The 21734-nt window shown below is 40.9% G+C and overlaps 2 protein-coding genes across 5 annotated transcripts in view; one reads left to right on the plus strand and one right to left on the minus strand.

The window, feature by feature from the left end:
• Positions 1 to 4221, minus strand: part of suco (SUN domain containing ossification factor) — an 80593-nt gene extending 76372 nt beyond the window's left edge. The window contains exon 1 of one of the 4 annotated variants that reach the window (XM_039002718.1): positions 3774 to 4214. In XM_039002718.1, the coding sequence (XP_038858646.1) occupies positions 3774 to 3826 (53 nt within the window). In that variant the 5' untranslated portion in view covers positions 3827 to 4214. Of the gene's footprint in view, positions 1 to 3773 lie in introns of all 4 variants that reach the window. The other 3 variants (XM_039002717.1, XM_039002719.1, XM_039002721.1) reach the window with 3 other exon arrangements.
• Positions 4222 to 7190: 2969 nt separating this feature from the next.
• LOC120054295 (transmembrane emp24 domain-containing protein 5-like) lies at positions 7191 to 20918 on the plus strand. The gene is made up of 4 exons (XM_039001711.1): positions 7191 to 7367; positions 11947 to 12044; positions 12133 to 12316; positions 20700 to 20918. The coding sequence occupies exons 1-4, from the start codon at positions 7191 to 7193 to the stop codon at positions 20916 to 20918; spliced, it is 678 nt and encodes a 225-aa protein (XP_038857639.1).
• The last annotated feature ends 816 nt before the right edge of the window (positions 20919 to 21734 follow it).

Consider the following 21734-nt stretch of genomic DNA (forward strand, 5'->3'; position numbering starts at 1 on the left):
TATCCAATACTAATAATAATATGCATATATTACCATCTGGGACTGAGTAGGACGCAGTTTACTCTGGGCACGCTTATCATCCAAATGTGAAAATGCTGCCCCCTATCCTCGAGAAGTTAACAAACTATCGTTTTAGCAAGTCAGTTAGGACATCTACTTTGTGCATGACACAAGTCATTTTTCCAACAATTGTTTACAGACAGATTATTTTACTTATAATTCACCGTATCACAATTCCAGTGGGTCAGAAGTTTACATACACTAAGTTGACTGTGCCTTTAAACAGCTTGGGAAAATCCAGAAAATTATGTCATGGCTTTAAAAGCTTCTGATAGACTAATTGACATCATTTGAGTCAATTGGAGGTGTACCTGTGGATGTATTTCAAGGCCTACCTTCAAACTCAGTGCCTCTGCTTGACATCATGGGAAAATCAAAATAAATCAGCCAAGACCTCAGAAACAAAATTGTAGACCTCCACAAGTCTGGTTCTTCTTTGGGAGCAATTTCCAAACGCCTGAAGGTACCACATTCATCTGTACAAACAATAGTATATATAGTATAGTATAAACACCATGGGACCACGCAGCCGTCATACCGCTCAGGAAGGAGACGCATTCGGTCTCCTAGAGTTGAACGTACTTTGGTGCGAAAAGCGCAAATCAATCCCAGAACAACAGCAAAGGACCTTGTGAAGATGCTAGAGGAAACATGTACAAAAGTATCTATATCCACAGTAAAATGAGTCCTATATCGACATAATCTGATAGACTGCTCAGCTCCAAACCCGCCATAAAAACTACAGCTACAACTACGGTTTGCAACTGCACATGGAGACAAAGATCGTACTTTTTGGAAAAATGTCCTCTGGTCTGATGAAACAAAAATAGAACTGTTTGGCCATAATGACCATTGTTATGTTTGGAGGAAAAGGGGGGAGGCTTGCAAGCCGAAAAACACCATCCCAACCGTGAAGCACGGGGGTGGCAGCATCATGTAGTGGGGGAGCTTTACTGCAGGAGGGAATGGTGCACTTCACAAAATAGATGGCGTCATGAGGAAGGAATATTATGTGGATATATTGAAGAAACATCTCAAAACATCAGTCAGGAAGATAAAGCTTGGTCGCAAATGGGTCTTCCAAATGGACAATGACCCCAAGCATACTTCCAAAGTTGTGGCAAAATGGCTTAATAAGGACAACAAAGTCAAGGTATTGGAGTGGCCATCACAAAGCCCTGACCTCAATCCCATAGAAAATTTGTGGGCAGGACTGAAAAAGCGTGTGCGAGCAAGGAGGCCTACAAACCTGACTCAGTTACACCAGCTCTGTCAGGAGGAATGGGCCAAAATTAACCCAACTTATTGTGGGAAGCTTGTGGAAGGCTACCCGAAATGTTTGACCCAAGTTAAACAATCTAAAGACAATGCTACCAAATACTAATTGAGTGTATGTAAACTTCTGACACACTGGGAATGTGATGAAAGAAATAATAGCTGAAATAATCATTCTCTCTACTATTATTCTGACATTTCACATTCTTAAAACAAAGTGGTGATCCTAACTGACCTAAGACAGGGAATTCTTACTAGGATTAAATGTCAGGAATTCTGAAAAATTGAGTTAAAATGTATTTGGCTAAGGTGTATCTAAACTTCCGACTTCAACTGTATATTACATGGATTCATTAGACTTTTAAAAAATGGCTTGTAGGCCAGGACATGCTAAATGTGTTTCCTAATTAAGGGTCACTTACCATGAGACCGACAGTTATTTGCTTGACAATCACTAGCTGATGAAATTTTGGGACCGCCACAGTCCTACATACATCTAGTCTGTCTGTTTACAGTTCAAAGGCATGTTTGAGAACAGTAAAGCCATTTATTTAACTACATGCAATCAATCTCACAGCACTAATACTCAAATCACCCCTTTACTGATAGGGGGCATACTGCAGTCACATATTTACATTATAGAAAACCATAATGGACCTTTCTATAGTGTAAAAAAATGTACTGCTGGACTGCTAAAAATGTGCACAATATAGATTCTCAGTGAGGCTCGAACCCAGAATCTCTGGTGGCACAGCTAGCACTGCGATGCAGTGCCACTGCGCCATCCGGGAGGCCACTGTAGTCTCTTTTCAAGCTGTGTAGTTAGGGTTATCACGATACCAGTATAACAATACTCAGTGGTATCATGGAAAGGAAACATTAAACAGACTTAATTTCCTGAGGAAAAACAGTCCTAATGTTGGAAACATGCAGCCTTATGTTGTCACCCAGAATCACATGTTTATTTCCAAGCTATAGCAACAATATTTTACATACAGTATGCTTTTTAAAGGACCAAAGAGTTTAGTGTGCTTTGCATGTTCCTTTTTGCCATGGGAAATCAGGTATTGTAGTATTGCGATACTGGTATTGTGACTACCCTAGCTTCCATAGATTTTTAAACGAACCTGTTCTTGGCAATACTTTCTTTGTCCTCGATTCAGTGAAAATTGTATCTCAAATGTCAGTTTCCAGTTGCATGTGGGTTTACAAAAACTATAGAAAATTCAGAAAGATAAATGTAATGTTTTGTATCCAGTGAAACATGCCATGCATGTGTGTAGATCTTTGTTTTGGTCGCACTGTGTGACGTGCTATCATCTATTTCTACATATGGCCTTGTCACATACAAACGACTGCTTCCTGCAAAGACGCTGCGAAATGCTAGATGTGTGGCAAAACAAGTATTTAATATCTTTCTTTTCACTGGTTTTCATAGAACCACCTGCAACTGTAAACTGACATTTGAGATACAATTTTCACCGAATCGAGAATGAAGAAAGTGTTGCCAAGAACAGGTTAGTTGAAAAATCTATGGAGGCTGTTTGTATGAGGGTTTTCTGTAATGCCCAGTAACGAACACCAAAAATCTTTGGTTATATCACATTATTTGGCATCCAATCTGTAACTACCCATCTGGAGAAACTTGGCATGCTACTGACTATCTAATCACCTGTAACCAGTCCTGGGTATTGTCAGCTGCTGCGTCAGTGGCTCTTATAAGTGGTTAACCAATGCTGGACGTCGACCAGTGATAATCCACCACCTGTCAGTGTTACCTCTGTGCATTGGTAAGAACTCAAGACAAGCAACTGGATAGAAAGTTTTACAGCTAGATAGCTGATTTATAGATGTTAGTCAAGTACAGCACCAGGACCACTTATGAAAAATAGTAAATACTAGTAGATGTCCACCTTCTAATATAACTAACTGCTATATCTAATTAGGAGGAAAGCATAATATTCAGTAACTGTTAGTCAAACCAACTAGAAGAAACGTGTATTATCGGTGTGCCTGACAAGCCATGGACGACTGAGTTGAGAAAACAGATTAGCTAGTTAGCTGATGGTGTACCCTTCTGGCTATCTTCGCTTAACATATGAGAGGATTGAATAATCTATAGAGTTAGCAACATCTGTCAGTGTTCTTTTTAAGCAACAATGATTTTTAACACCACGGCGTTATCCAACGTCACCTGTTTGTGTTAACGTTAGCTAGCCAGTCACACCCCCTTGACGATGCGAGCTAGCCAACATATGTGTTACCTTAAAATGTCTCGAGGGACAAAAAAAGCATCCCACACCACGAAAGGACAAGGTCATAATATCAGTATAACAGCTTTCCAATGCTGCTTTCGAGTTCTGTCATTTGTTCGACGTAACGTGACAGTCAAAAGCTATATTTACTACCACAATGAAAAGCATTTAAGAAGGGCTTACCAGCAAAGGACAGCTACAATGAGGCACACGAACAAAACGCGCAACCGCTTCATTATCTTCCCGCGGGAACCAACATCCTCGCTATTATAGGATTTTACTAGCAAGATATTTTTTTTAAATAACCTTTGTTGATTATAAAATATAGATAATATTTAAGGGAGGGTGGCACTTTCCTAAAACTACAGTCGATGTAGCTAGGCCAATTTTCATTCAGTCATCCACCTCGCCGCCCCTTGCTGTCTTTCTGTTGCTCTGTTACCCTGCTCGATTTTGCTAAGGTTTCCTGAGGTTCTCCTCTCGGCCAATAGCATTAGGGCAGTACTGCGGTACACCAATAGGATCAGGTAGCGACCAAGAAGTAGTGACGTACTAAGGGCCATTTCCTCTGCTTGAGCTGAGTTGGAAGTTCTGACATGGAACGCGTGTCCATTACGATAAGCAAAATATACAAAACCTGAAATAGTCCACCCGATTAGACTACAATCACCCCACTAATAACCAATTTTTGGATGACACCAACGTTACCATCCAACCTTTTTTTTAACGCGAGTAATGCCGCGTCGGACTAGGAAACTTGGAAATAGCTGATTCGTTGAACACAGTACATGTATAACTACAACCAGATACCATGTCGAACATTACCGAGTTTTCTAGTTCCGACTAGTATTTGAACGCGTTATAAATTACATATCGGATTTTAAAAAATCGTGACAGGCCTACATTTTCGGTAAACTGTCCAAATGTCGACAAAAGAAAATACGGTGTGATATATTTGTGTCACTAAAATTAATTATGCGAGACATGTCAGTGGAAAAGCTTTTATGCACACATTTTGATATAATAACCATAATATTCAAGTGAACTTTGAATCACGCGATGACATGTTGTGTGGTCCTCCCACTACGACTCGTTGGGAAAGCATGCAGTTTAGGCTACAGATTAAATAAATTATGATGAATTTTACGGGGTTGTAAAAGTGCAAGGTGATGAACTTGATTCACCATACCAATAAATATCGAGGATCTTATTCTGATGACATAATTGGTGCTTGGCTGCCATTTGACAAAACATTATCTGCTTTTAAATTGCCCATATTAATAATAATAATAATCTCGTCATGTAGGCTATAGGCACTTGTAATGGCTCTCATACAATTGTAGTCAACTTTTCTGATGTTTTGTTGATACTGCTGTCTTGAGATATTTGCTCTACTCAAGTCATTTTTTTTTTTATCCTGTTTTTTTTTTAATGGTTTACTTCAATCATATACTGAGATAACCACGTCGATGACAGACATGACATGCAGAGGACTTTGTGCATATCTTTGCTGGTCCTGGGGGCTTTGAGGTGCCTGCCATAGTGGTACTACAATATGTCAGTCTGTGTTGAAGTGCAATGAGTTTAATGGTACGTCAGTCTGTTGTGACCTCAACACCTCTTAATAGTGATTTTGACTTTGTGTCTCTCCTTTTCCGTTTTGTCTTCATATTTGTATTTATAGGTATGAGCCTTTATTCGGCATGCCATCTGCCCAAGTCCCCCCCCCCCCCCAGTTATGTGGAGTAATTCAAGGAATTTATTTATAAATAAGAAATGTTTATTTATAAATAAGAAATGTTTATTTGTAAATTTATTTATAAATAAGAAATGTTTATTTATAAATAAGAAATGTTTATTTATAAATAAGAAATGTTTATTTGTGGTATTATGTCACAATACCCATAAAACCTAGCGGTCAACAGGTAAATGGTTCCAATCGTTTTTCCACCATTCATTTTTCCCCATAGGGAATTTTCGAAAGACTTAAAATAAGGACTGTGTTTTGTGTAGGCTTACCCTTGCGTAACGTTTGGATAATCATGTAAATCTCTCGGGCAAAGTTACTTTTATCAATATATTCAGCTCCATTTACTCTCTGATTTGAAATGGTAATTAGCATCAAAGTAGACACGCGAAACTATAAATCCCTGCAAGCTCCTACACATCATCCCTAGCTGACACCTTCGCTCACAGGTATTGTGTACATTTAAAACTTGCACAACACAGTTCACAGAATTGGCCATTTTAAGAAATGTAGCTAATTTATGAATTACTACATTTAGCTGACATTAGATAGTTAACCCATAGATTCTTACCTTTGCCTCGATTTGTCAGTCTTGTCCAGATCATCATGACATTTGTAGTTCTTTATGATAGCCACATGATAGCCAGCTAATACAGGAAAATATATTTTATTTTATTTTATTTGGATCTCTTTTAGTTCCCATTTGGACTAATCTTCCAAGAGTCCTTAACATTAAAATACAATTTATAATACGAACACATTTTCACATATAACACACTATTACAAACATACATAATATACTAACATAATCACCCAATAAATACTCAATATAAAAAATATTGATTCTTCATCTACTATAGTCCCACAACATTTATATGTATTATATTTAAATCGTTTTAAAATAATATTTAAATTTATATATTGAAAGGTTTCTGGTTTGCTCTGTTAATTTATTCAATTTCTTTATTGCTCTAAATCGAAATGTTCTTTTGCCTATTTCTCTTTTCTGTCTGGATAACGTATAGATGGTGGACAATCTATTCCTAGTATTTACGGAATGTCTGTCTCTTACCAACTGAATACCGTTGTGAATAGAACTTGGCCGTTTTAAATTATGTATATTATGAAATAAAATAAGCATGTTTTTTTCAATTATCTTGTCGATTGATGACCAACCAAGAACATTGCGCATGACTGCAACAGAATAACCATATCTCCACCTTAAAACAATCCTTGATAAGTCACTTTGTCCTAGCGAGATTTACATGGCTATCAAAACATCACGCCAGGGTAAATTTACACAAAACACAGCACTTATTTTTAGCGAACCAGTTCCCTGTTTGACCGCTAGGTTTAATAGGTATTATAACGGTCCTGATGTTGTAAAGACGAGTGCGCTTTGGGAGCAGCGTTGGATGCCGTCTTTTGTTCTTAAACACTACATTGCCCATCATACAACGGATACCTGCGTCTTCTGAGAACTGCCTGTATAAACGTTTTTGTTAAATGTAACATAATACACGCAGAATGTGTCCCAAATATATTTTATGCACCAATAAATACATGAACTTGAATAAGAAAAGGTTTGAGATTTCAACCTAGCATTTAGAATGTGAGGCACTGAGGCTTAGAGCCTCACATTCTAAATGCTGGGTTGAAATCTCAAACATGAAAACTCGTTGAGCGAAAACGATTTCCATTCTGAAAAGGCAGGGTCCTCATATAGTGATTGCCATCGAACGGTGAGCTGGTCATCATAAGTTAAGTTTTGACGAACACGAATTGAACTAGCACTTATCGAGAGCTTGTCTCTTTACGGAGTCAAAATCTAGAGTTGAAGGCAGCGGGAGACCATGGATGTGGCCCGGGTGTTACTGTGCCTGTTCTCGGTGCTGGTGTCTGAGAAGTTCCTGGTGGCCGCGTTCTCCCAGAGCCTGGTCAGCGACTTCACATTCACACTCCCCGCAGGACGGAAGGAGTGCTTCTTCCAGACCATGAAGAAGGACGCGTCGCTGGAGATAGAATATCAGGTGCCAGGGGTTTATATGATTGGTTTTACATGGGGAAAGGGTGAACACAAAGTTATAAATGAGCACACTTGATATAACTCATGTGGGTAGCTTTGGAGACGTCTCTACTCTACTAGTACTACTCGCATGACTCCACAAGAAGTCTCATGTTATGTGCATACCCCATCATTGATTGTGGTTAGCGCTGTCGTATCCAGTGGCGGAAAAAGTACCCAATTATCATACGAGTAAAAGTAAAGATACCTTAATAGAAAATGACTCAAGTGAAAGTCACCCAGTAAAATCCTACTTGAATAAAAGTCTAGAAGTATTTGGTTTTAAATACGTAGTGAGTCCGCCATATCAGAGGCAGTAGGGATGACCACTTCCCTTGATAAGTTTGTGAATTAGACAATTTTCCTGCCCTGCCAAGCATTCAAAATGTAACAAGTACTTTTGGATGTCAGGGAAAATGTATGGAGTAAAACGTGCATTATTTTCTTCGGGAATATAGTAATGTTAAAGTAAAATACAAATAGTGAAGTACAGATACCCCAAAAACTACTTAAGTAGTACTTTCAAGTATTTTTACTTAAGTACTTTACACCACTGGTCGTATCTGAATCCAGAACTTAGGAACTACTTGTGGAATAGGTTGAAGTAAATTAAATGTATTGTAAATGTATTAAACACTAACTATAGGCCTATGTGATTTTGAAATTATGCCATCATACTAGTTTAGAAACTCGTTTTTACCAGAACTGGCTATAAAGTTAATTTCTAATAATGACATTCCATCCTAGGCTGTGGTTCCTCTTACTCCTATTTCATTGGCCTAGCACTAGATTGTGCTCTGCTGATGTGTTTAAAATGTTTCCAATTGAGTAGTGGCCCTGAATCACAAATCTCAACACAGAAGTCTGGTAAAACCTCTATTTTCTATGAAATATTTAAACATTTCTGACATAAACGGATTGTCATACCATCACAGTAGGATAGCCTAGCTGTAGCATGCTACCACCATAGACAAGCTATTTTTGTGGCATGCTGTAGCCCAGCACTCTGCTCTCGGAGTGTGAACAAAACTGATAATGTCCTTAGTTTGTGGAGACACTAATTTCTAAGTACTTCATGGTATCTGCTCAATGTCTGTGTTTGGAAATACTCAAATAACTAGACATTAAAGTTTGGAAACCCTGTCATTCTTTGCTCCTGAGTAACAAAGGAGGCAGAGATCTGTGGAAATAGTGAACCAGTAATGCAACTGTAGAGAAACAGGCACCAGGGACTGGCCTGTTCACTTATTGTCTTGAATGGACTCAATCCAACCATATTTCACTAGTGAAAATAGGCCTTGTTCTTGGACTGGACATTGTGAAGCACCTCTGCTTGTTCTACAACTTTTCAGCACCAGCTCTCCTCAACCTCTCTCTCTTTCTGAGTGCGAATTATACTGTGACATTCGGGGTGGTCTCTTGGGTGAATTTTTTAAAGAGGATAATAATGATAATAAAGACATCATTTAACGGTAAACATTGATTACCTTTTAATGTGGCATGAACACAGCCAGTCATGGTTTTCATCTGATTTTCAAACAAATCACTTAAAGTGGGCTACCTGTGCATGTTCGTCCACAAAATAATTCTAGCATCACAACAGTACACTGCATGTACACTCGTGCCATTTGATGAATGGAAATGAACATCTGTTACAAAACACCAATAAGTGTGCCAAATGACATTCAGTGATTGTCATTGATTAGGCCTCCATTGATTGGGCCTGCATTGATTGATGTGTCTTGCTGACAAATTAACATTATTTGTTGCCTGATAAGTCGGGACACCTGAATTGGGGCTGAAACTGTCCCGTGAAATAACAGGATGGTCACCCTAACACACACGGTCAATTTACTAGACTACAATGTGTTTTACCATGAACTTCTAATAGGTCTACCGGTAGCCAGTGACGTAGTGGTAAAAAAGATAGGTGGGTAAACTATAATTGCCGGTTGTGGTGAAAAAAGTAGCACGCCCTATACTTACATTTAAGTCATTTAGCAGACGCTCTTATCCAGAGCGACTTACAAATTGGAAAGTTCATATATATTCATCCTGGTCCCCCCGTGGGAATTGAACCCTGGTCCCCCCGTGGGAATTGAACCCACAACCCTGGCGTTGCAAGCGCCATGCTCTACCAACTGAGCCACACGGGACCACTTTCAATGCATTTTTCTGAAAAAGGTGGGTAAACTGTTTACCCTCCACTAGGCCAACACCACTGGCAGTAACCTACCCTCTCAGTCGAGGCAATTGTACACACATGAATACATGCAGAACAGGTAGCCTACATTCAATATAATAGGCCTACATGAGATGAATCAAAACATGTTTACACCCTAGTTCATGAGTTGTCCATAATTCATTAGTTGAATGCTTGGAGTTTTCACAGTTCATGTGACATAAAACACTACCATTTTTTCCTTACATGAATGACATTTGTGACAGTGTTATTTGTCATTATTAAGCATTTAACCATTTAGTTAGAACTTTAACCTGTATGAATCCTGGATCTTGGAGATCTCAGAAAGTTCACTACGTGTAACTATGCTTACATAACATTTCATTATCTTTCGCCGTGAAAATAGTTCTCATGGGCACACAAATCCAAAATAAAGTAGGCCTATGCAAATACAAAATCTAATGGTTGTGACTGAAAAAGCCAACTATAGGCCTGCTGTCATTAACGTATATTGAGTGTACGATTTCCATGACAGACTGACCAGGTGAAAGCTTATTGATGTCACTGGTTCAATCCACTTCAATCAGTGTAGATGAAGGGGATGAGACAGGTTAAATAAATATTATTTTAGCCTTGAGACAATTGAGACATGGATTATGTACGTATGTCTTTTAGAGGGTGAATGGGCAAGACAAAATGTAAGCAATTTTGAACAGGGTATGGAAGTAGGTGCCAGGCGCAATGGTTTAAGTGTGTCACGAACTGCAACCCTGCTGGGTTTTTCACGCTCAAGTTTCCTGTGTGTCTCAAGAATGGTCCACCACCCAAAGGACATCCAGCCAACTTGACACAAATGTGGGAAGCATTGGAGTCAACATGGGCCAGCATCCCTGTGGAATGCTTTCGACAACTTTTAGAGTCCATTCCCTAACGAATTGAGGTTGTTCTGAGGGCAAAAGGGGGTGCAACTCAATATTAGGAGCTGTCCCCAATGTTTTGTACACTGTGTATACTTGTTGGATGGATTGGAAGCACATTGGTGTCTGTGTAGGCTAGTTGTAGTGATATTGTCTACCATCAGCTGAAAACAAATATTGATAGAAAACAATCAAGCTAAATAAATGGTCTACTTCTTCTGGCCACGGACGGCACAGAGAACACCAATACCCACGCGCACCTGGAAAAACAAAGTTGTGAGCACAGCTGACTGACAAAAGCGAACGGTAATAAATCAACGGATGAATATAATGCATTGGAATAAAGGCTATTTCTATAAAGGACACATGGCAAACAAATGGTGAAAATTAGGATGTACAAAGGAAAATCTATGCATTTAAAAGAGCTCAGCTTAGGCCGAAATTCAGCACTACAGAGTGGACAGCGCCGCTGTCTAGCTAGCTATGGAATTCTACAGTACCAATCGTGGACAGGAGGACGGTTTGTGTAATCATATAGAAATAAATGGTTTGAGGCCTCACGAGTGGCGCAGTGGTCTAAGGCATTGCACTGCAGTGCTTGAGACGTCACTACAGACCCGGGTTCGATCCCAGGCTGTGTCATAGCTGACCATGACTAGGAGACCCATAAGGCGGCGCACAATTGGACCAGCGTCGTCTGGGTTAGGGGAGGGTTTGGCCGACTGGGGCTTCCTTGTCCCATCGTGCTCTAGCGACTCCGTGTGGGGGGCTGGGCGCCTGCAAGCTGACAACGGTCGCCAACTGGACAGTGTGCGGCTGGCTTCTGGGTTAAGTGAGCAGTGTGTCAAGAAGCAGTGCAGCTTGGCAGGGTCGTATTTCGGAGGATGCATGGCTCTTGACCTTCGCCTCTCTCGAGTCCGTAGGGGAGTTGCAACGATGGGACAAGACTGTAACTACTAATTGGATATCACGAAAAGGGGTTAAAAGTGCAAAAAAAATGAAATAAATAGCTTAAACAATGACATTGGCGTGTTCGTTTCATTTGGAAGCTTTTATTTTCATAATTACCACTGCATGGTTAAATTAGCATAATTTAGAGAGCCCCCTGAAAGTTGGACTTTTGTTGCATTTAGGGGAGCTAATGTCTCATTCAGGGAAGCCGACAAAAGCATACTTTGGAAATGGAATGATTCATTAACAATATCAGTAACAACATCAATTATAAATCATCAAGAATTCGTTTGCCATGGTGTACTGTCGATTTAGGGCCAGATAACACTGCATTTTGCTCTGTGCTTGTTTTCCAATGTATTTTTTTATTTAACTTTTTATTTGACGAGGCAAGCCAATAGGTGATGTAGTTTTGTTTTGACTCTCTCGCTCTCCTTTTATTAGTCTGTCTCATCTGTCTCTCACCCATCCCACCTGTCTGTGTGTGTCCTCAGGTGTTGGACGGAGCAGGTCTGGATGTTGACTTCTCACTGTCGTCTCCTACTGGACACGTTCTGTACAGCGAACACCGCAAATCAGACGGAGTATACACGTAAGACACACACACCACGCAAGTGTGAATACACACTCACATGGAGTTGGGCTCGCTCTCACTCTCTCTCCCGGTGTGTTTCCATTAGTGTAGAGACGGAGGATGGAGACAACATATTTTGTTTTGACAACTCGTTTTCTGCTGTGTCGGAAAAGATCATCTTCTTCGAGCTTCTCATGGACAACATGGAACAGGAAGGGGAGGAGCCAGAGGACTGGAAGGAGTACGTCCATGGGACCGACATGTTGGACATGAAGCTGGAGGACATCATGGTGAGGGGTTGTGCTTATATTACATCTAGGCTACATGCTGATTCTTCACCCTTCTCCTGAAGTGTGTACTTAAACTTTCTCACATGGATTTTACAATGGTGGAAACCCTCCAACCAATGCTTACACCAATCCTATGCTTTGAAATCCATGACAGGGAGTGTGCAAGTGCGTAACTCTAGAAAAGGATGGAGTTGTAGTCCTAGCTAGGCCTGGAAGCATGCTTTGCTTTTACACACACTATACATGTATGGCATCATGGAGGGTGCGTTTTATTCACCCAACATCTGTATTACATCATGCGAGCGGGTGCGATTTCACACATAACATTTCACAGAATTCACACATGTTCTTTGAAGATCTTGGAAAGGGATACTGGATAGTCAAAAAGGAATCCCTGTGGATAGCCATTGGGAAAAAATCCATGTGTTTGTCAGATTAGGCCAATTCCACTGTAACAGAATTGCAGACTCCCATTTTTTACTTAAAATATATGGCAAAAAAAAAACATTGATTTCAAAGTTTAACAGAGTTTAACAAACCATACAACTCTATGCACAATGACTACCGTACTACTACAATTTACATTGAACATTTTACAGAAACACATTTACTGGAAGAGCTGTGCAGATGCAAAGTTTGGTTACATAATTTGCGTATAATCTACCTCAGATTTTGTGTCCACGTTTTCAAAAAACTCTTAAATATCTGCTCCCAATTAAGATTGAATGATGTCTGCAAAAATAATGGGGTGTCAGCTATGACATGACGCATTGACTTTGAAAATATGAACTACAGTAAGTGAAGTGGATTTACACCCGGTAACGGAATTTCACCATCGGTCCCTGATCTGTACTACACAGAAATGCGTAATTATGGATATATATAAATCATTTTGGGGGGGGGCTTGCCTTGTCATATGAAGATACATAATGAAGAGAAATTATACATAAAATGTATCGGTGCTCATCGGTCATTGGACATAAAGATTACACAAGAAGTTGGAAATCGCAATATTCAACAATGAGTGGTTTGTTAGGAATCACTGGCTAACTGCAAGCATTGCAAAGCAACCACTAACGTTAGTCTGCTATTCAATGGAGTGGCTGTGTGTTTTCCATGCCAGCTTTCAAGGTGAGTCCAAAAAGGTATTGTATGCTGCTGCAAAAATGATGTCATATGCAAGGGAGATATGTATACTGTAGCTAAGAAAGTAATACTAATGTATGTTGTGTAGTAAGCTGTTAGTAGCCCATGTGCCTCACCTTAATAATTTGTTCTATTTTCACCAACATGATATTGTAAACCCATCATTCGTGGCTGGTGTGTGCTTGTTTGCAAACATTTTTTGTACAGCTTTGACAGTGCTACTGATAGTAGTGGTGGCGCTTGGCTTGCACGTGCAAATTCAGCACACACAACATTCTATAATAGAATTGTGTTATTTGACGTGTCAAATTAAAAGCTTAATTAACGCGTCAAATAGTGATATATGATTAATCTTTTTTGACACGCTGTCACACCCTGACTTTAGAGAGCCGTTTTATTTCTCTATTTGGTGAGGTCAGGGTGTGATGTGGGGTGGGCATTCTATGTTTTGTATTTCTTTGTGTTTGGCCGAGTGTGGTTCCCAATCAGAGGCAGCTGTCTATCGTTGCCTCTGATTGGGAATCATACTTAGGTAGCCTTTTTTCCCACCTATGTTGTGGGATCTTGTTTTTGTACAGCTCTTGTAGCCTACGGAACGGTACGTTCGTTTTGGTTTCACTTTGTTATTTTGTTGCTGGTTCTCATTTAAATAAATATGATGATCACAAATTACGCAAATTGGTCCACTTCTTCAGATGAACGTTACACACGCAAAGACCCAAACGGCATTCAATGTGCCTCACCCTAATAATTTGGTCTATTTTCACCCCTTAATTTCGCCTACTGTTCTAACTTGGTGGTGCACATATAGCCTATAACCTGTTTTAGAGAAATGTAATCATTGAATATTGTAAGAGCTTTCATTGTCTGTTTATATGCCCCATTTATTTATTCTACGGTTCTGACTTGTTGTACAGGGAGTACACTGTAAGAACGGGCCATGTTCTGAATTCTGTGGCTGTACGTTTCGAAAGTGCTGAACAAATAGTTATATTGACTACGTCCGTTGTCTCACGCTCATTAATGTCTTAACCGAAATTACGAAATGTCTCTTATCCGTTTGTCGTCCCCTTATGCCATAGTTTGTACATCTCAATTGTCAGTAGAAACCACATTTTGTTTAAGCAAGTCAGCCATATCAGCTATGTTTTTTTTTTAAGGCAGTAAATGAGGCTCAATTAACTTTTTCGCTGTCAGACAAGGCTCCGCTGACTGCCAGGTGTAGCAGTGTTAAGGTGTTGGGACTGCTGTTGGGACAGCTTTCGTAGGCCCTAACAGTTTGTGGGGACCGTTTGTCACCGTTATAGTGCAATGAATGTATTGTTTAGTGTTGTGTAGTGGCTTTGGTGGCATGCATCCCACTTGTTTTTGTTGTTGTTGCCCCGTCAAGATTTACAAGCTAAAATCGCCACTGCTTGGCGGTGATGTACTGTCCCCACAAGTGACAGAACACTGAGCTAATCATGGTGCAACTAGAGAACATTACCAACACCTACGCTTTGTATTTTCCGATGGCTGCCCCACCACCACCACCACAGAAAGCACTAAGCTAGGCTGAAACACCTGTATTTTGGAGCTGCCTTACTCAAGACAGCAAAAAAGAGACCATGTTTGTATGCGGCTTTATTAACTCAATTATGTTTTTGTTTTTTTTTTACATTGTTTGCAAACTGATATGTGACACATATTAATGCCAAAATAGCAAAAATGTGGGGCTCAAAACAGGTGGGGCTCTGCCTAAATGACTGGTCGCCACTGGTCCTTTTACATGAAAATGCCCATTAGTAATGGTAGAGTGGTGTGTGACCAGAAGGGCAGAAGAATCTGGGTCTTGTCTGAAGCCTGTTGACATTGGTGTCTGTCCTGTCTTTCTGAGCCAGTGTTGCACAGTATACTGAAATATAGGTACTTTCTCAGTGCTAGAACCCAAAAAACGGTTCAGTAGTACAATGTTTGTTACTTTGGGTACTTCTGCCAAATGTTTCTCATGTCGTCTACTGATTGAGAGAGGATCATGTCGCAGCCAATGTCCCCTTTCAGCGCGAGAGCACTGTGCCTAGGGCTGTTGCGGTGACCGTAATACTGCCACACCAGCAGTCATGAGTCATGACCGTTGAGCCACGGTAATCTCTTCTCATGCACTCTGGACATGTGTTGGTAGTACACAACTTGCTAACGACCATTAGGTCGCTAATGACCTGGTACTCAGGGCTGTAATGTCCCTTTAACCACTGAGTGTAAAACATGGTCTTCGTGGATGTTGTTTCAAAGCCAAACACAATGAAATGGGCAGTGCTTTCTAAGGAGATGATTCTTTCAAAACAGCCATCAGCATATTAGAGTTTATGTATATGCATAGGATTAGGCCTATATATGAAGCCAAGCCCGAAAAATAAAAAATTATGATTGTGCTGTTATACAATATTATGCATGGCAGAAAAACATTATAATAAAAAAATATAGTGATTTAGTGATTGGCCAAACCTATACTCCAAAATGTGTCACATTTTTCCCAAATGAAGCACTGGGTATCTGCAAGGAACAGGGTTGGAGAGCCCACGGCATACAGTTTGGGCGGAATATCACATGTTGCGCAGCGATCATGCTCCTCAAACAGTACTTGACGGGTGGAGTGAAATAAGTGTTATTTATTTACTTCTCAGCTGCTCATATTAGACACATGCTCCGCTATAAAACCGAAGTAGCCTACCCAGCACCATTGAAAAACGAACCGGCTGGAAAGCGCGCGGCAGCTATTCGAGTGCATACAGATGACTTATTTTCCCCCCTGTGGCTGTTCCTGCCTATTTGATAATGGGGCATTCTAAATCGAAAGTAATTTTACGTATTAGTAAAGACAAGATTAAATTGAGAATAGTTTGATGGGAGAAAATATGGTCACGTGATGAGAGAACAGCTGTGCAGCCTCAGACACAGGCAGCCTCGGGCGACTTTCTCAAATCATCAATAGCTTATAGTCGCATCATGCAGCCCATATATGTTTCGATTTCTAAGACATTCTGAGATTTGTATCATTAATCAACTAAAGTTGCCAAATAACTAAATCTAGCGTATAGGACCTGTTTCAAATTAGCACTTTTACGCTCAACATAGTCACTTCATATGCGCAATCGCTCCGGAATGGGAAAAATATAATTTATATTTTATTCAGCTAAGTTCAAATATATTCTTCTTACTATAAAATCATATAATATAAAATAATGGCACTTGACTTATGCATATCTTGTCAGCTAAATGAACAAGCCTATGGCATGGAGCATAGCCAGATAACATGTTCTTCTGAAATACGTTGTCTTCATATTGTAGCGACCCGCACAGACAGCTGTGTGTTATGTGTTAGGCTAGTAGGTGGTTGTGTTGTACTGACCAGTACCCAGTGTTCGCGGGGTCCGACATGCCAATCAACCTGCTATCTGCCAATCACGGGAATGCCTGGAATGTTCTGATGCCGGGCATCCTGGCGGTTGGCGGAGTGGCGTGGAGGGGGGTTGTCCAGGGGGATGGAGCATTGGAAGTTAAGACCAGGTTTCGCCTTTGTTCTCCCTCTCTTACGTCTGGGCTTCACAAGAGAAGGTCACGATTGGCTTGTGGGTTATCTGTCATTTATTTGGCGTGTGCTACGGCCCAAACAGTAGCCTGTGTAAAGTTGGTTTAATAAACCGTCAATTCGCAAACTCAAGCCTCTGTCTGGACAATTGTTCATTTATGATCTTGTCAGGTCATTACAATATCATAATGTTTCTTTAGACCTGACTAAAATAAACAATGGATTTGTTGTGATGGTGTATATTAAGTTGAATGTAGATGTTCTGAAGGCTTCATCAGCAGCTTGTATTAGTGGAGGCCTGGATATGCTAAACTTGTTTATGTTAATTATTGGTCAATTATCATGATGTAACGGATGTGAAATGGCTAGCTAGTTAGCGGCTAGCAGCCTTTCAGTCGGTTACGTCACTTGCTCTGAAACCTAGAAGTAGTGGTTCCCCTTGCTCCGCAAGGGCCGCTGCCTTTGTGGAGCGATGGGTAACGATGCTTCGTGGGCGACCGTTGTTGATGTGTGCAGTGTGCTGTGTGCAGAGGGTCCCTGGTTCGCGCGAGGGGACGCCATAAAGTTATACTGTTACAGTATTTTGCATAACACTAACTGGATGACAAAATGTCACTGCCACAGCCCTAACCGTGCCTGCTCCACTTACCCATTGCTAGCTCTAGCCAGTCCTGAGGAACCACTACTCACTGGGAAAATGGGCTGCACCACCACTTATGCTGCACAGAAGTTTTAAATAATGCAAAACGGCATGTAGAAATGTTGAAACTGTTAATAACTGTTATCAAAACAATGTCCATTACAGGCTAGAACATTTTACAATGCAAGATCCCGGTAGCTTCCAGTTTTGTAGGCTAGCTTTCCTTGCTAGCTTACAGCTCAAGCTAACATCAATTCACTACCCTAGTACCTTTTTTGTGATAATATGCAAACCATAATGCAAAATATTGTATTGCTGATTGTCACCAAAAACGTTATTAATTCACTTCATCTCCCCGCCTCACGTCTCTCCCAGTCAAGATGGTGATTTATAGTACTTTTTGAAACAATAATACAACAGTACACGGGGAACACAAGTATACATAAATAATATACAAAGGACAGTTGGGCTAGGGGGTACAATATCACATTACACAAAGACCTTAAGGGACATACACACACTTATAATTTTAACAGCTTTTTTGTTGGTAGAGTATTGCATTGTGTTAAAATATTGTTAAATTTCCTTTTGTAATGTAAGAAAAAGGTCCCACTGTAGCCATTTGATATACACTGAACAAAAATATAAACACAACATGTAAAGTCCCATGTTTCATGAGCTGAAATAAAAGATCCCAGACATTTTCCATACTCACAAATTTGTTTACATTACTGTTCTTGAGCATTTCCCCTTTGCCAAGATAATCCATCCACCTGACCGGTGTGGCATATCAAGAAGCTAATTAAAGAGCATGATCATTACACAGGTGCACCTTCTGCTAGGGACAATAAAAGGCCACTCTAAAATGTGAAGTTTTGTCACACAACACAATGCCACAGATGTCTCAAGTTTTGAGGGAGTGTGCAATTGGCATGCTGACTTCAGGATTGTCCACTAGAGTTGTTGCCAGAGAATTGAATGTTCATTTCTCTACCATAAACTGCCTCCAACATAATTTTAAAGAATTTGGAGGTATGTCCAACCGGCCTCACAACCGCAGACCATGTGTAACCACACCAGCCCAGGATCTCCACATCTGGCTTCTTCAACTGCGGGATCGTCTGTGGGTTTGCACAACCAAATCATTTCTGCGCAAACTGTCAGAAACAGTATCAGGTAAGCTCATCTGTGTGCTCGTTGTCCTCACCAGGGTCTTGACCTGACTAGTTCAGTGTCGTAACTGACTTAAGTGGGCAAATGCTTACCTTGCGTGGCCACTGGCACGCTGGAGAAGTGTGCTCTTCATGGATTAATCCCGGTTTCAACTATACTGGGCAGATGGCAGACAGTGTGTATGGTGTCATGTGGGCGAGCAGTTTGCCGATGTCAACATTGTGAACAGAGTGCCCCATGGTGGCGGTGGAGTTGTGGTATGGGCAGGCAAGCTAAGGACAATGAACACAATTGCATTTTATCGATGGTAATTTCAATGCACAAAGATATCGTGACGAGATCCTGAGGCCTATTGTTGTGCCATTAATCCATCGTCATCACCTCAATGTTTCAGCATGATAATGCACGGCCCCATGTCGCAAGGATCGGTACACAATTCCTGGAAACTGAAAATGTCCCAGTTCTTTCATGGCCTGCATACTCACCAGATATGTCACCCATTGACCATGTTTGGGATGCTCTGGATTGACGTGTACGATAGCGGGTTCCAGTTCCCACGTATATCCAGCCACTTCGCGCAGCCATAAAGTAGTGGGACAACATTCTACAGGTCACAATCAACAGCCTGATCAACTCTATGTGAAGGAAATGTGTCGTGCTGCATGAGGCAAATGGTGGTCACACCAGATCTGACTGGTTTTCTGATCCATGCCTCTACATTAATTTATTCTAATTTTTATCTGTGACCAGCAGATGCATAACTGTGTTCCCAGTCATGTGAAATCCACAGATTAGGGCCGAATGAATTTATTTCAATTGACTGATTTCCTTATATGAACTGTAACTCAGTCAACTCTTTGAAATGATTGCATATTGTGTTTTATATTTTTGTTCAGTGTAGCATCTGCTGGGTTTTTGAATAACAGGGTTAAGATTTAGGAAGCATCTACACTTCTGATCCTTAGTAATGGTTATTCCTAAAATGTAAGTTCTTATTTCACTGGAATACCTATGAATTCACCTGTATTGTGTATATAGGCCTAGGCTACATCTTGATTAACCCAGTTTATTAATAGACCATTCAAATAAATGATTACCATTATGATGTTATGTAGTTGATTGATTGTGTAATTGATTCATTAATGTATAGATTTTTTAAATTTCAAATGTAATGATATTGAACTCAAAAGATCCAAGTGCCATTCTGTGACATTGGCTAATAGGCCTTCTTCTTTTCCCTTGGTATTGTTTTGATATCATTTTGGTATCGAGGATTGTGATGGTATCGAGTATCGTGATACTAAACCTGGTATGGGTGTCAAAGTTCTGGTATCGTGACAACACTACTCTGAGGTAGAGATGCCTGGAATTACAACACGTCAGCTTACAGAGTACACAACTACAAAGGTGGTGTCACTTTGACCCAGCTCACACACGCTGCCAACACAACAGCAGAAGGTCAGAGAGACCGAGCACCACAGCCATCAATGTCACAACAACACACACGTACCTGAGAGCAGAATGGTTTGATCTTTCTTCCAGACCTCCCCCCCCCCCCCCCCCCCCCCCCCCCCTGTATCGGTACACAGACACAGTCAGAGACAGGAAGTGTAAACCACAGCTGTGGTCCCTTGAGAGGACTCACCGACTTGTCGGATTTGTTTACATGCACCCACCACTTCTCCACCCTGTCCTGTTGCCTTGGTCCCTTAGGACCTCTCTAGGTAACATCTATAATCTGCATGGTCCTGAAGTCTAGTCTACTCTCTCTACTCAGTGTATTGCTTAATACTAGTTCCAGGATGGTTCTATGACTATGACAATAACCCAAACTACTATCTCTCTCGGCTCTCCAGGACACCATTAACAGTGTTAAAGCCCGGCTGGGGAAGAGCCTTCAGATACAGACGGTGCTCAAAGCGTTTGAGGCTCGCGATCGCAACCTCCAGGAGTCCAACTACGACCGGGTCAACATGTGGTCCATGACCAACATGCTGGTGATGATGCTGGTGACGGGAGTGCAGGTCTACCTCATCCGTGCGCTGTTTGAGGACAAGAGACACGTGCGCACGTAACACCCCGCCCACTGGGAAGGGCCAGGGAGAGACGGACAGCTCTGTCTACACCTGCCAGCCAATAGCGAGCAGGACTGTTGAAGATGAGATTGTAACTCATCAGATTTTTATGTACAACACTCACACACTCATACGTTACATCACACATCCTTACAGACACAAATGCCATACCCGTCCAGTCTCTTCATCTGCTCTGTTCTCCTCTGTCTAGCTGCTGATGGTCAGAGGGTCTGTGTTGGTATCTGCTCTATCTATCTAATAATCAGTGGCGGGTGAGACACCAGCCAGACCTTCAGTTATTGGTGTTTAAAAGCGAGCGTAAATGAACAAGTATTTCTAATTTAATATGGTAATGTGACCTCTCAACTATTTCTTCCAGACACTGAGGTGTGTGACTGTCCTGTCTCTGTGTCATGTCTTCCAGTATGTGACCTGTGAGTCATGTTGCGAAACACTTTATTGTAGAGTAGGTTATTGATACGCCTTAGAGATTCTGATTTAGCTGTCTGTGCCAAACTGCCAGAACTGTGGCCTTCCAAACACTGGCTGGAGTGGACAGCAACACTGAGGCAGAACACACATGGCCTTTCACCCTCACTCTCTTTCAAAAACACACTCATTCTCACACACACACAATCTCTTACTTACACACACTCAAACCCACACACTTCTTCATTGAAACCGCTGCTGTCTGCCAGTTCCAGCGAATAGAGAAGTGGAGTAGGGGAAAGGGAATGGTTCCATATGTAACTCTCTAAATCACTGCTGTTCTCTTCTACTCCCTCCTTTTCGTCCTACTATAACTCTGTCCTGATG

The sequence above is a fragment of the Salvelinus namaycush genome, chromosome 10 (assembly GCF_016432855.1).
Source record: "Salvelinus namaycush isolate Seneca chromosome 10, SaNama_1.0, whole genome shotgun sequence".
Classification (NCBI taxonomy): domain Eukaryota; kingdom Metazoa; phylum Chordata; class Actinopteri; order Salmoniformes; family Salmonidae; genus Salvelinus; species Salvelinus namaycush.

Coding starts and splice junctions, on each gene's coding strand:
- LOC120054295 (XM_039001711.1), top strand. CDS start 7,191: ATGGATGTGGCCCGGGTGTTACTGTGCCTGTTCTCGGTGCTGGTGTCT. Junction 12,045..12,132: donor AAATCAGACGGAGTATACAC/GTAAGACACACA, acceptor TGTTTCCATTAG/TGTAGAGACGGAGGATGGAG. Junction 12,317..20,699: donor TGAAGCTGGAGGACATCATG/GTGAGGGGTTGT, acceptor TCGGCTCTCCAG/GACACCATTAACAGTGTTAA.